Source organism: Oreochromis niloticus, linkage group LG22 (assembly GCF_001858045.2).
Source record: "Oreochromis niloticus isolate F11D_XX linkage group LG22, O_niloticus_UMD_NMBU, whole genome shotgun sequence".
Classification (NCBI taxonomy): domain Eukaryota; kingdom Metazoa; phylum Chordata; class Actinopteri; order Cichliformes; family Cichlidae; genus Oreochromis; species Oreochromis niloticus.
The window spans coordinates 16917334-16929193 of NC_031985.2; the positions used below are offsets into that span (position 1 = coordinate 16917334).

Below are 11860 nucleotides of genomic sequence, written 5' to 3' on the forward strand. Positions count from 1 at the left end.
TCTGTGTGTGTGTGTGTGTGTGTGTGTGAGAGAGAGAGAGAAAGAGTGCAGATAGAGTCCATGTCCTACTTTTTTCTTTTTTTTTTAACTTTAACTGGCACGATTTACACATTTTAACTCCACTACAGTCCATGCATGCTCATTAGATAACCAGTCGTGCACCAAAGTTCAAAGAGCCTAATGAGTTTTGTGGCAACAGCCCTTCTCTGCTTTTGTGTGTGTGTTCGTCTAGCAAACATACACTCCCCAACCCCCCAAAAAACACACAATTCCTCAGTAACAGATGTCTGTATTTAAGCTGATAAACACACTGCCTCAACGCACCTCCAGCCTTCACCACCCTTACACCACCCACTGTTCATTATGTCAAACTTTCATTCAATCCTTCCTCCCTTCCCCCTACCCTCTATTATTTCACCCTCCCCGCTCCAACTTCATTTATCCAATTTCTCTCTAATTCACACCCATTTACCACCTCCATAAATCCGATCTGCATTCATCATTACAGTCGCCCCAGAGTGACGTACAGAGGACGAGCCCTTTTTTCCCCCCCTCTGTTGTTGTCACTCTGTGCCGCCTGCCCTGCCCAGCCGCGCATTTATATGCATGCATATGTAAATGAATCGACGCGTGAATGCACACTTAACTCCAGATAGATTCATCAAGTGAACGCACTCGCTCCGAGGCGCGCTAATTGCTATCATCATCAGCATCATCCCCACAACTCGCTGGCATCAAGATATAGGTTACATGTGGAGGCGCTGATTTATCTCCTTATTGTCAGTCGAATAAAAGAGTTATCATGTTCACGTCACGGGAGCATGTTTAAGCCTTCTGTTTTTGTCATGTTTTTTTTTTTTTAATGCATATGAAAATGTCAATTTCTGATAAAAGTGAAGCTGAAGGGTGGAGGCTGAGCAAGTGTACAAAGCTAACAGGTATACAAGAGATTGTTAACATAACCCTGCAACCCACCATAGCTCATGTGCATCTACAGTAGGAAGTTTGCTCAAAGATTAAGGGCACAAATTACAACACTGCGCACTACAACTTCCTATCTCATATCCTGCGTAAAAAGCCGGAGCTATATTTAGTATGTGCATTTTTTTTCAGACTATTGATAAAACCCTTCTGTCTGCTCCGTCTGACTCCTTATGTCTGAGTAAATGTCAAGCTTAGTCAGATGTTCCACCACAAAGAGGGCTCTTTCCTCTCATACGGGCAGCTTAAACGCAAAGAAGGCCTCGCAGCGCAGATTTCCCTCTCATACACGCGGCTGATAGTGAATGAAGAAACCCGAGGAGAGCTCATAATAAACCCTGCAACTTCCCTCCATCCATCCATCCCTATCTTTGGATGTGTACTCCCCCAGGAAACACGTGCACACGAAAGCAAACAGACAGTTATGCACACTCGGGCACACAAAAGCACGCACCCTTCATTAAACCGTGTAGGTGTGAACACCTGCCCTCCCTTCCCCCAGCTGCACATGCAAATACACTCCAAGTACACACACGGCTACTCCCCCAACCCCAAACTTGGGCACAGGCTCACTATTAGATTTAGATGTTATTAATTTTAGATATTAGATTTAAAATGAACAGCGAGGCATTGTTGCAAATATTACTTTAAGGAAGCATTAAACATCTTCGTGACTATCCAAACGCATATGATTCTCATTAAATGAAGGAAAAGCTTGACATTTTACCTTCTTGTTGAGATTTGATAAGAAAAATCTTATCATATCTATGCAGCATTTATGAACTAGAGTTTGAAGCTTGTTAGCTTAGCTTGTTAATCTGGCTGTTGAAACAAGATGATGTGATATTCAGAAGCACTGATAGGTGCATTTTATTCCCTCTGGAAAGAGATAGATGAAAACAGCTAAGCTAACTGTTTTTATGCAAAATTTCAAACTAATAAGGTTGTTTTTTCTTTATACAGCACACAGCAGGAAGTAATCTACCGTACTCCAAACGTGTTTGTACTTCCTGGACAAAACATGTTGGAGGAGAACATTAAAAGATGCCAATGAAGAAGTGCCTTAAACTTATATTCCATGTGACTGCCATCAGAAGGCGAGATCTGTGGTTGCAAAATGACTTTCTGTCCTATAGAAGTTTTGCACGTGACGTCATGCACACATTACCTAAGAGCTAGCTGCCATATTGTACATGATACAACCACCAATGGTTGATTGGGTGACTTCCTAGAAATTGCGTGAAATTGCGTAAAATTGGTTGCAAAGATGGTGCTGCAGCAAAAAACCTCCTTGCGATTGTTTTGGTCGTTTGCAGATTGCCACTGTTGATTGTACTTTTCATGGAAAAGTTGTCTGCAAACACTCAACACGTACTAGCAGAGCGGGGAGAAAACGTTTTTTAAAAAAGGCACCACGCAAAAAAGAAAGAACCTTAATCTACAAAGTAAAAGTTGTAAAAAGTAAAAAGACACAAGTTTATTTTGAAGGCAAACAATCTACGTTTTCTGTTTTTGTCACACTTCTCACAGTTTTACAACTACTTGGTGAGTAGTTGGAGAGTGTCTGCAGACAACTGGGCATCTTCCATGCAAAGTACAAGCAACTGCAGCAATCTACTACCAACCAAAGCAATTGCAAAGAGGTTTTTGGTGCAGCATCCCCAGTTTCACCTCATGACTGGTAGGAACCTCCAGCAAACAGCCAGGGAAAACACATTTTCCCTTGCCAACAACTCAATGAGTGCAGGGGAGCAACCAGTGGTTGTCAGGGGTAACTGACTGATCTCTAGCCTATGTGATTGCAGTTTTAGCGACTGCCATCAACCTCCAGCTACCACTCCCCAACCGGTCGAGGAATGCTACATTTTCCCTAATGACCGGTGGTAACCAGAAGTTTGCAGACCAGTCTCTTGGCCTGTGTAATTCGAGTTTTAATCAGTTGATTCTACATTTTCACATATTCACAATGGTGCACAAGCTATCACATGATCACTGCAATACTGTAAATCTTGGCCATACTGTGTTTAAAAATGGAGAATTATCCGTGGTACACATGCTGTTTCTTGGTCAGACCTTCCCATCTTGGTTGCATCAATTTTTTTTTTTTATTGTATTTTTTCATTAGTTTTTTTAAACCGGACAAAGTCATGGCATCAGTGAAAAGGCTCATCTTGAGGTACCAAAAAAGGACTTCAGAAATCAGTGGGTAGGGTTTTTATTGTAGGCCCTATGCTAAGCTACGTTAGCCTGCTGCCTGCCTGCAGGTTAATATTTACTGGACAGAAACGAGAGCAGTATTGATCTTCACATTCCTCCTGACAAGAAGACAAATACATCCCAATATGTCAAAAATGACTTTTCCTTTAATCTATTGATTATTTTCCTGATTAATCACGTTCTTTACAGCCCATTGTGACATTAACATTATTTTTGTTTCAAACAAAAAGTGGCAAACACATTCAGTTTACAACCACAGAGGCCCAAAAAAGCTGAATCTTTGCTGTTTTTGCCAAAAAATGACATAAAAAATTAATGCATCGTGAAAATGGTGCTGATTCACTTTCAATTATTTTGACTATTTCAGTTAATTTCAGCTCGACTGACCTTATTTGACATTATTGAGATCTAAGTTCAGTTTTGGAGGCTGCTTTGCAAAATGGCTATGATTAATGTGGCATAATGTGGACGTTATTATCTCAGAGTGCCTCACAACAGCTGACCAGGCCAGACAAATGGCCTGAGACAGTGCAGAGATAAAGCGATAAGAACAGAGGGGACAAGAGTACAAGATGTCCAAACAGGACAGAATGAGTGCAGCTCAGGAAGCAAATCTTCTCTCTCAAACCTCCATTTTCACACTCAGAGTGAATCTGCTGTTTTTTTTATTTATTTTTTTTTACTCCTGCCCTTTTCCCCCCTCCTCCATTCTCTCGCTTTCTTTCCTTGCTTTCAGATGAATGTGCTTTTGACACTCTTCTTCCACCTCACACTTAGAGACGGACTCTCTCACCTGAAATTAAACACGAGGCCAGGTGCCACTCTGATACAACCATCTGTTCGGCCCTGCCGGACTTCTTTCTCTCTCTTTTTTCCCTTCCCATTGTTAGCAATGAGAGGGGAAAAATAGTACAAAGGGGAAAAAAGAGCTGTAAGACTGACCCTTTCTTCTCAGAGAGGAAAAATGCCTTTTTTTAAAAAATAAAAAGCAGTCCTGACTGTTAATGAGATCTTTCAGCTTTCTGTACATTCAGGTGTGCTTTCATTTAAGCTCTCTTGTCTCAGTCCTATAATTGCTATCATGTTTTTCCTTTTGTATCACCCTGGCCATGAGATGCCAAAGTTAATTATTCTTTGGCAGTGCAGGTGCAATTAGATGACAATTACACCACAGCTGGTGGCAGGGGTGGGAAGCAGATCTTGTCCGTGTGGGCGTGTATGGAGCTAATAAGATGGTTTTCCTCTCGCTCTTTTTTTTTTTTCCATTGGAAGGAGGGGGAGGGCAGGGAAGGACTGGGAGAACACTGGAGGGTTTAGCTTGTTCCACACGGCTTAGAGGTAAGAGGTTGTGAGGAAAAAGAGCTGCTAGAGTAGTAGAAAGAGGGGGGGCTTTATCATAGGGTATTGGGCCCTGCTGATCCCCTGCGAGAGGTCAGGAAGGTCACGCTACTGTCACACTAACAACAGGATCTCTTTTGTTGCCACGTTAATACCATCCTTCCCCTTCAAACTGTCCCTGCCTGCCATTACAATGATACCCTACTGCTATAGTATTTTCTCCCCCGATAGAAAATGAATGCTTTAAATAATCAAACAGGCATTTATATTTTAAGAACAAAAAATGTGGTTTGAGCTCATAAAAAATCTGCTTTTGGATTTCATCTGCTTCTTTTGTAATTTAGACGTAATAAAGACAGCATTTGACGGCCTCCCCGTACCCCTAATGATGAGTTCTGACACCTCAGTATATATAAATAAAAATGTGGTTTAACAACCATTAGAATAGTTTCCCTGTTTTTTCAAGGGTAGCTGCACAGGCAGAGACCACCCTTGCAAATGTCTGATCCACACCCAGTCGTTTTGTTCTATTTGCAGTCCTGAAATATAACCGAAACTACTCAGAAAAAGAGCTTCAAGGGATACTCCTATAAGCTTTCAAGGGATAAAGAGTTAAAGGTTCTCAGCTTCACAGCAGAAGAAAACACTTATCAGTAATACCTGCTGTTGTTTATAAAAGACTCCTCCATGAATCAAAAACCCTGCTGATTTAGTCCTCAGTTCTGTCCTGAAGTTGGTCATGTTCATTATGCACACCTGGCTTTTTCTTTTGGGTGTTAGCGGTTAAGCTAACATCAGCTAACCTGTTAACGTGTTTGATTTACTAGCTAACCTCGGCTTACATCCTTGCTAACGGCGTTATGCAGAAGCTTAAATAGCAAAATATTTCACATCAGTTTAAATTTTTCATCTTTACGTGAATTGTGATGTCTTCATTGTTGCCTGTTTGAGTTGCCAATTTGTTGATGTTAGTGATTTCTTCACTAAAGCTTTAAGCTAACTTTTGCTAGTGTCTAAATACTAGCCTCAGTCTTACATGATAGAACCCTGAGCACTTGACACAGAGGTAAAACACTTTAGAGTGAACATCTTTTACATTTTTACACAAATTATTATTTTTATTTTTTTTGTATTTAGATTATTCAGCAGGAATAAATATACAGTAAATAAACTGTACCAGATATAGCTAAAACTTACATTTCAATTTGCAGAGATCTCTTGCATGATGCCACATGCATATTACCTAAGTTGTACTGGATTTGATACCTTTACCAGTCATTAGACAATCCCTGACTGGTTGGTAAGTGATCAATACAGGATGCAGGGTAGTAAAAACCCCTGCTTGCGATTGTTTTGGACAAGCATACTGCTGCAGTCGCTTGTAGTTTATATGAAAAAATGGTAAATGGCCTGTATTTGTATAGCGCTTTACTAGTCCCTAAGGACCCCAAAGCACTTTACACATCCAGTCATCCACCCATTCACGCACTGGTGATGGCAAGCTACATGTAGCCACAGCCACCCTGGGGCGCACTGACAGAGGCGAGGCTGCCAAACACTGGCGCCACCGGGCCCTCTGACCACCACCAGTAGGCAACGGGTGAAGTGTCTTGCCCAAGGACACAACGACCGAGACTGTCCAAGCCGGGGCTCCAACCGGCAACCTTCCGATTACAAGGCGAACTCCCAACTTTTGAGCCACGACTTTGTACTAAACACTTGCTTGAAAAAGTGCAACACAGTGAACGTTGTACCTCAGTGCTGCTCAGTCAACACATTCACTTTGAATGCAAACAGTCTCAGTTTATGGATTGTGTTTCACTTTTCAGTTTTACTATCTTGTCCAAAGTAGTTGGTAAGTGACTGCAAATAAGTCAGCATCTTTAGCTCTTTGCAACAGATTTCAGTGGTTGCCAAATGGTTGCCAACCAGTCTCTAAGTCTGTGTGACAGGGGCTTATTCACTAATGGTCACATGACTGCAAAATCTGCATAGTTCCTGGTCAGATGCCAGTTAAAAAAAAAACTGTCGAGCTTCAAAGATATGAGTTTACAGGGCTATTACCAAGCGAGAGATTCTATAAAGGTTAAAAGGTTTAAAAGTTAACCAAGTAACACACTGAAAAAAAAAACCTGTACAACCAACCACCTATAAAACTGGAAAACTATTTATAAAAAATTCTATGATGGCAGGTCTAATTTTTCACCTTGACTTAGCTTAAAAGTCTTTATTTCTGTTTACCAACACGTCATGGATGGATTACTTTTTGTCTGTCAACTACTGGTTTAATAGATGATCTATTAATAGTTACTGTCTATCCTCTACTTAGAGTCTCTAAGCTTGTCATATTTTGACATTTTTAGGCTAAAAAATGTATCAATTATGAAAAAATCTTTAGCTGCAGAGTTACACTTTTCACCTGCTTCTTCTCTTTTCCCTCAAAAACTACAGTCATGAGCTGCCATTCAGAAGAGGGGGGAAAAAAAGAAGTGAATGATGTAGATTTCAACAAAAATAACCAAAAGGAAACAGCGGTGAAGCTGTCTTAGTAAAAGAGGAAGCAGCGGTAAGTCTGGGAGCACACTCTGTCTCAGTAATTCCTTGCCTTGTCGCCTTGTCTCCCATATAGTTGGTTATTATAGAGACGCGGCTGTCATGTCATATTTAGCTCTGGAAATGTCATTTGGCAGCACACCTGCTGCCTGGCTATGCTAATAAAGCTAGGTTTAACTTTGATTAGAATTCAATGAGAGAGATGGATCGAGAGGAGGGGGAGATGGAGAGAGAGAGAGAGAGAGCGAGTAAGAAAGACAGAGACATGGAAAGGAAGAGAAACATCAAAGAGAATAAGAGCTGGCAAAGTCACTCCAGCAGCGAGCCTCATAGCTGTCTCTTCCGACCCATGACATGTAGCAAGATGACTCATGCCTTAACTGGATGGATATGTCTGGATGCATCACATATGAAACATAAGAGGAGGGGAGGGGCAGCCTCTGACCTTTATTGGTGCAGATTAGCTAAAGGGGGGAATCAACCCTACATGTCAAACTTGGTTAATTTTCCCAGGGTCCTGTGTGGCATGGTCAGATAGCCCAGCGTGCCAGTTATTCTGCTTCTTTGATGTAAACACGTACACGTACGCCGTCAAAGACTCGAAAAGACAGCGACACACTCACCCCCGGTAGCGTCTTCTGCTCGTGCAGTGCATTCTGGGCTTTCAGGGCAGACTCACGTGCACAGTATGTCAGGAAGGCACATCCTGGAGAAACACAAGGGGCACGAGATCACTCATTTAAGTGCATTGATTTTTAATATCTATATCACGTCAGAGCTGGCAGCCACCCTATTATAAATATACCATTTGGTCATGTGTGTTCTTATTTTATTGAGATTAGTAAACACTAAGAACGATTCTGGGTCAACGTGCATTCACATTTTCTAATAAATGTACAAATAAAAAGCCCCTGTGCCTTTAATCAGACTGTCATTTTTTGTTAAGCAGTTCCTCCTGTGGCACCAGAGATCTATGGGATTATTAAAATAATATCTATTCAGACACAAGCAGCCTGAATGAGTATTTAATATCACGCTGTTCAGGCAAAAATGTATGCAGTCCCACATAATAGAGAAAGGCCTTCATTAACCTTTAGGGCTCCACACAAATCATGAATATGTAAATGTATGCAGAATAGGTGTTATAGGTGTTAGAGGACCCAAACCACCTGGCCTATATGTCTCCCCAATGACTGATGGTTTATGTGGATTTATAAAAGCTTTTGTTTTCTGCCCTCAGATTTGCATTAGGAATGACAGCACGGATCATTGTTCGGCTTCGGATCGCTCTGCCAGCTTCGGTCCATCTGTCAAACAGGATTTTGAATGCGTCGAGTTTTCCTCCTAAATATACGGAGCCTGCCCACCATGTGACGAGGGGAAGTAGTAGTAGTAGTAGAAACAGTAGTGGCAGTGGGTGGCACCAGTTCTTTCAAACTGAGCGATATCGCCGTATGAAACTAATTAGCGTCTGACAAAACACTTCTTTTTTTAAAAGATTTATCTCAACAAATGCCTTCCTGCTGATGAGGATTTACCAACATTGAAGTGAAAAAGCACACTCACGTCTGAACTCAATTCAAGGAGTTTGGAGATGACTTTTCAATTTTGGCCCTCTGTGAGTAAAAATCAAGCTGGCAGGAGGGAACTTTTTTTTTATAATGTTTGTGTCTTTAAATTCAGATTGTAGCATCATGAGGTAGGCGTAAAAGGAAACCTTCCAGCGTACCCCGAAGCCACGTATTCATGAAGTTAATAGTCATTTTATGTTTGTTCTAACTGTATTCAACAGTTTCTCTGCTGCTTCCTGTCGTGTAGTTAGTTGTGTCCACAGTAGGCCTAAGGTTTGAAAGCACACTGGCCTTGGTAAACCTCAGTCAGAATCACTGTTAATGACAGACGATAAAAATATGATATTTTATTTGTAACTGTAGCAAAGTCTATGGGGCATGAACAGATATTTCTTCTTTTCACACAGATAATCTTTAAATTCTTTTATTTTAATTTGTATTTTTTAGTACAAGACCACTAAACAGGATCTACAACATAAACCTTCCACCAGCTGTTCATCACAAAGGCTCCAAAGGGACAACAGCTCGATGAGAAATCATCCCACCTGACTCACACTTATTGGAAATCAAATCAGAGCTCAGAAAGCTTTCCCTGTCACTGCACAACATGCTATAAACCAAACCAACAAATTCACGCCTCGTTTTTTTAGCCCTTTAACTGGACACCTCCCTTACCTTTGTGCATCCCCGTGTACTTGTCCTTTATCACCGTCAACTCATAGATCTTGCCAAACTGCTCAAAGATGGGCTTCAGGTCCTTCTCCTCCAGGTTTCGGGGTATTTGCCCGATGAAGAGCTTGATGGCGTCAGGCTCCTTCATTGAGAAGTCTGGGAAGGAATAATAACACACACATACACACACACATATTCAGAGACACATATAGAGTGGAGGCGGTCAGGAGGAGCAGACAGGAGCCTGCGGGCTTAAATTCACACTGCACAGGAGGTGCAAACAGGAGGCCGAGGATGGAGGTACAGATGGGAGCGTTCGGCGAGAATGGGAGGCTGAATTAATGGTTTCTACACCCTCTGAGATGTGACAGCCCAAATGCTGTGGTAGATTTCAGCACAGAAACGCAGCACAGTTGCATTGCTCTAAAGATTGTGTGTGTTTGTGTTAATTTTAAATCTGAATTAAAATGCTCACAAAGTCCAAGAGCTCACTCTTGCCCATGGATACATCTAAAAGATGAATTTTAAATAAATGTATCAGCCTCCCTTTATTTATCTATTTATTTATTTATTTATATTTTAGAAAAAAGATATAGAGCAACTGTTTTGTCCTTTACTTGCTCAAGGAAATGAATATCAAAATGTTAATTACCCCAAATGACCTCATAACTTTCATATTTGTGGCGTCACATGGACACCTACAAACACGACTCACGGCTACAGAGCTCAGGTGCACTGCTTTTGCCTAAAACTGGGAGAATAATATGCAAAAAAAAGGGGGGGGGGGTGGGGGGATGAACGTGACGCTGTAGTAAACGATAGTAAACAAATTCTGAATTGCTCTCTGGGCCGCTTATATTCGAGCCCCCTTTTTACAGAAACATGACATTGTGTCTGTCAACACAGCTGGAGACCTGCGCTCTCTTTGTCAAAGACGCTGGTGACAACAACAATGACCCGAACATCATGTATATATAATACATATATATATATATACATTTTTTTTTTTTAAATTTACACCACAAACAACAAAGGGATAAAAATAAAAGAGGAAGAAAAAAGAGAGATAATACCTGTGGTGCTGTTTGTGGCAAAGAATCGGCGCGATCAGTTGATGCCTTTCTTCTTCTTTTTTTCCCCCTCGCTGTTGTTTACTTATCAAACCTCAAATTACTCAGTTCATGTGTCTGCCAGAGCGTCTTTGGATCCTGTAACAAGTTAGGCCCGCACGCCCCCTAAAACAACACAAGTAACATCCAGCGACGGTCCTTTATTCGGCATGAGCGTGCTTTTCTAGCTCTGCTTGTTGTTTTTTTCCACTGCTCTTTCCTGACAGATGCTCCGTATTTTTTTTCCTTTCAAATAAATTTGGTGTATTTAAAATATATATATATTTATAAACAAATCTCTTACTGGCTTGGCTAAACGGAGAGTGTTGAGATAGGTGGATATTTAGGCTTCCTTCAGTAGACTGTGGGGAATTGGCAGTCTGGCTGGCTGGCTGTCCTCTCCCTCTCCCTCTCTATGTGTGTGTGTGCGTGTGTGTGTGTCTGTACTCCTTTGACGTCGTAAGCCGGTGTCTCCCTCCCTGTCCATCTCAGCTCCATCCCTCCCCTGGGCCGTGATGTCTGCCGCCAGGGACCGTCGCTAACTTACCAGCCCTGTGACAGCCGGAGAAAAGGAGAAGAGCGGAAAAAACCTACAAAAACCACAACTATGTATGTTTATCCTGCTGTACTGAAGCGATTTGGTTATTGGTTGTCTAAAATATTTTATTTCTTATTGCTACAGCACAAAAATCCCCCAAATTGGGGGATAAATAAACCATAATACAGCCATTGTTGGATTCAAGATGCTGGACGTTTGAGCGCAGATTTGGGGGATTTTGGTTTAGCATTATCATCACAGTGACATAATTCCCTTGTTTCTGTTGATATTTGAATCATTACCTTATTATCCCAGATTGTGAGTATAGTTCAGTCTTATTAGAACTGGACACTATCAGCCGTCTCCATCACAATCCTCCATCTGGTTCCAGGGTTTTTGGAGTTTGTGTTTTAGTTTATTATTAAAGATTTTTCCATTGTTTTTATTATTGTTGATTACTCTTTGGTTGGGTATTTCCTACTTTGATTTTGGTCTGTGTGGATTTACTCCTGTTTTTGAGCTCTAGTTTCCATTTCAACTTTATGGAGTTTTGGATACATGTTTGGATTTTATAGCACTTCCTGTGTTTACTGTATTCTAGTGAGGAGTCTTAGTTTTGATTATGTTTGTCTGTGTTTGTGTGTGCACTTGTGACTGGAAGCACTCTCCCTCATGCCTCTTGTCACTGACTTCCTGTTTAGTGGTTTTGAAACAGGTTAGCTCCTGTTTTACTTTGAAGATTGGGCTTTCTTTAGTGCCTCATTGCCTCCTTTGTGATCACCCCCCACCTGCAGTTAGATTTAACCTCCTTACTTCTGCTCTCACCTGTGCCTTGTTCCCTTAATTAGTGCTCTGTAGGCTTGCATTGCTCTTTTAGGCTC

At 41.3% G+C, this 11860-nt stretch overlaps 1 protein-coding gene across 2 annotated transcripts in view; it reads right to left on the reverse strand.

Moving 5' to 3' along the window:
• Positions 1-11031, reverse strand: part of celf3a (cugbp, Elav-like family member 3a) — a 37266-nt gene extending 26235 nt beyond the window's left edge. For both annotated transcript variants that reach the window (XM_005457210.4, XM_025902230.1), the window contains exons 1-3: positions 10406-11031; positions 9336-9488; positions 7713-7795 (exon numbers count right to left, since the gene is read on the reverse strand). In XM_005457210.4, coding sequence (XP_005457267.1) covers positions 7713-7795; positions 9336-9480 — 228 coding nt within the window. In that variant the 5' untranslated portion in view covers positions 9481-9488; positions 10406-11031. The remainder of the gene's footprint in view (positions 1-7712; positions 7796-9335; positions 9489-10405) is intronic.
• Between the last annotated feature and the right edge of the window lie 829 nt (positions 11032-11860).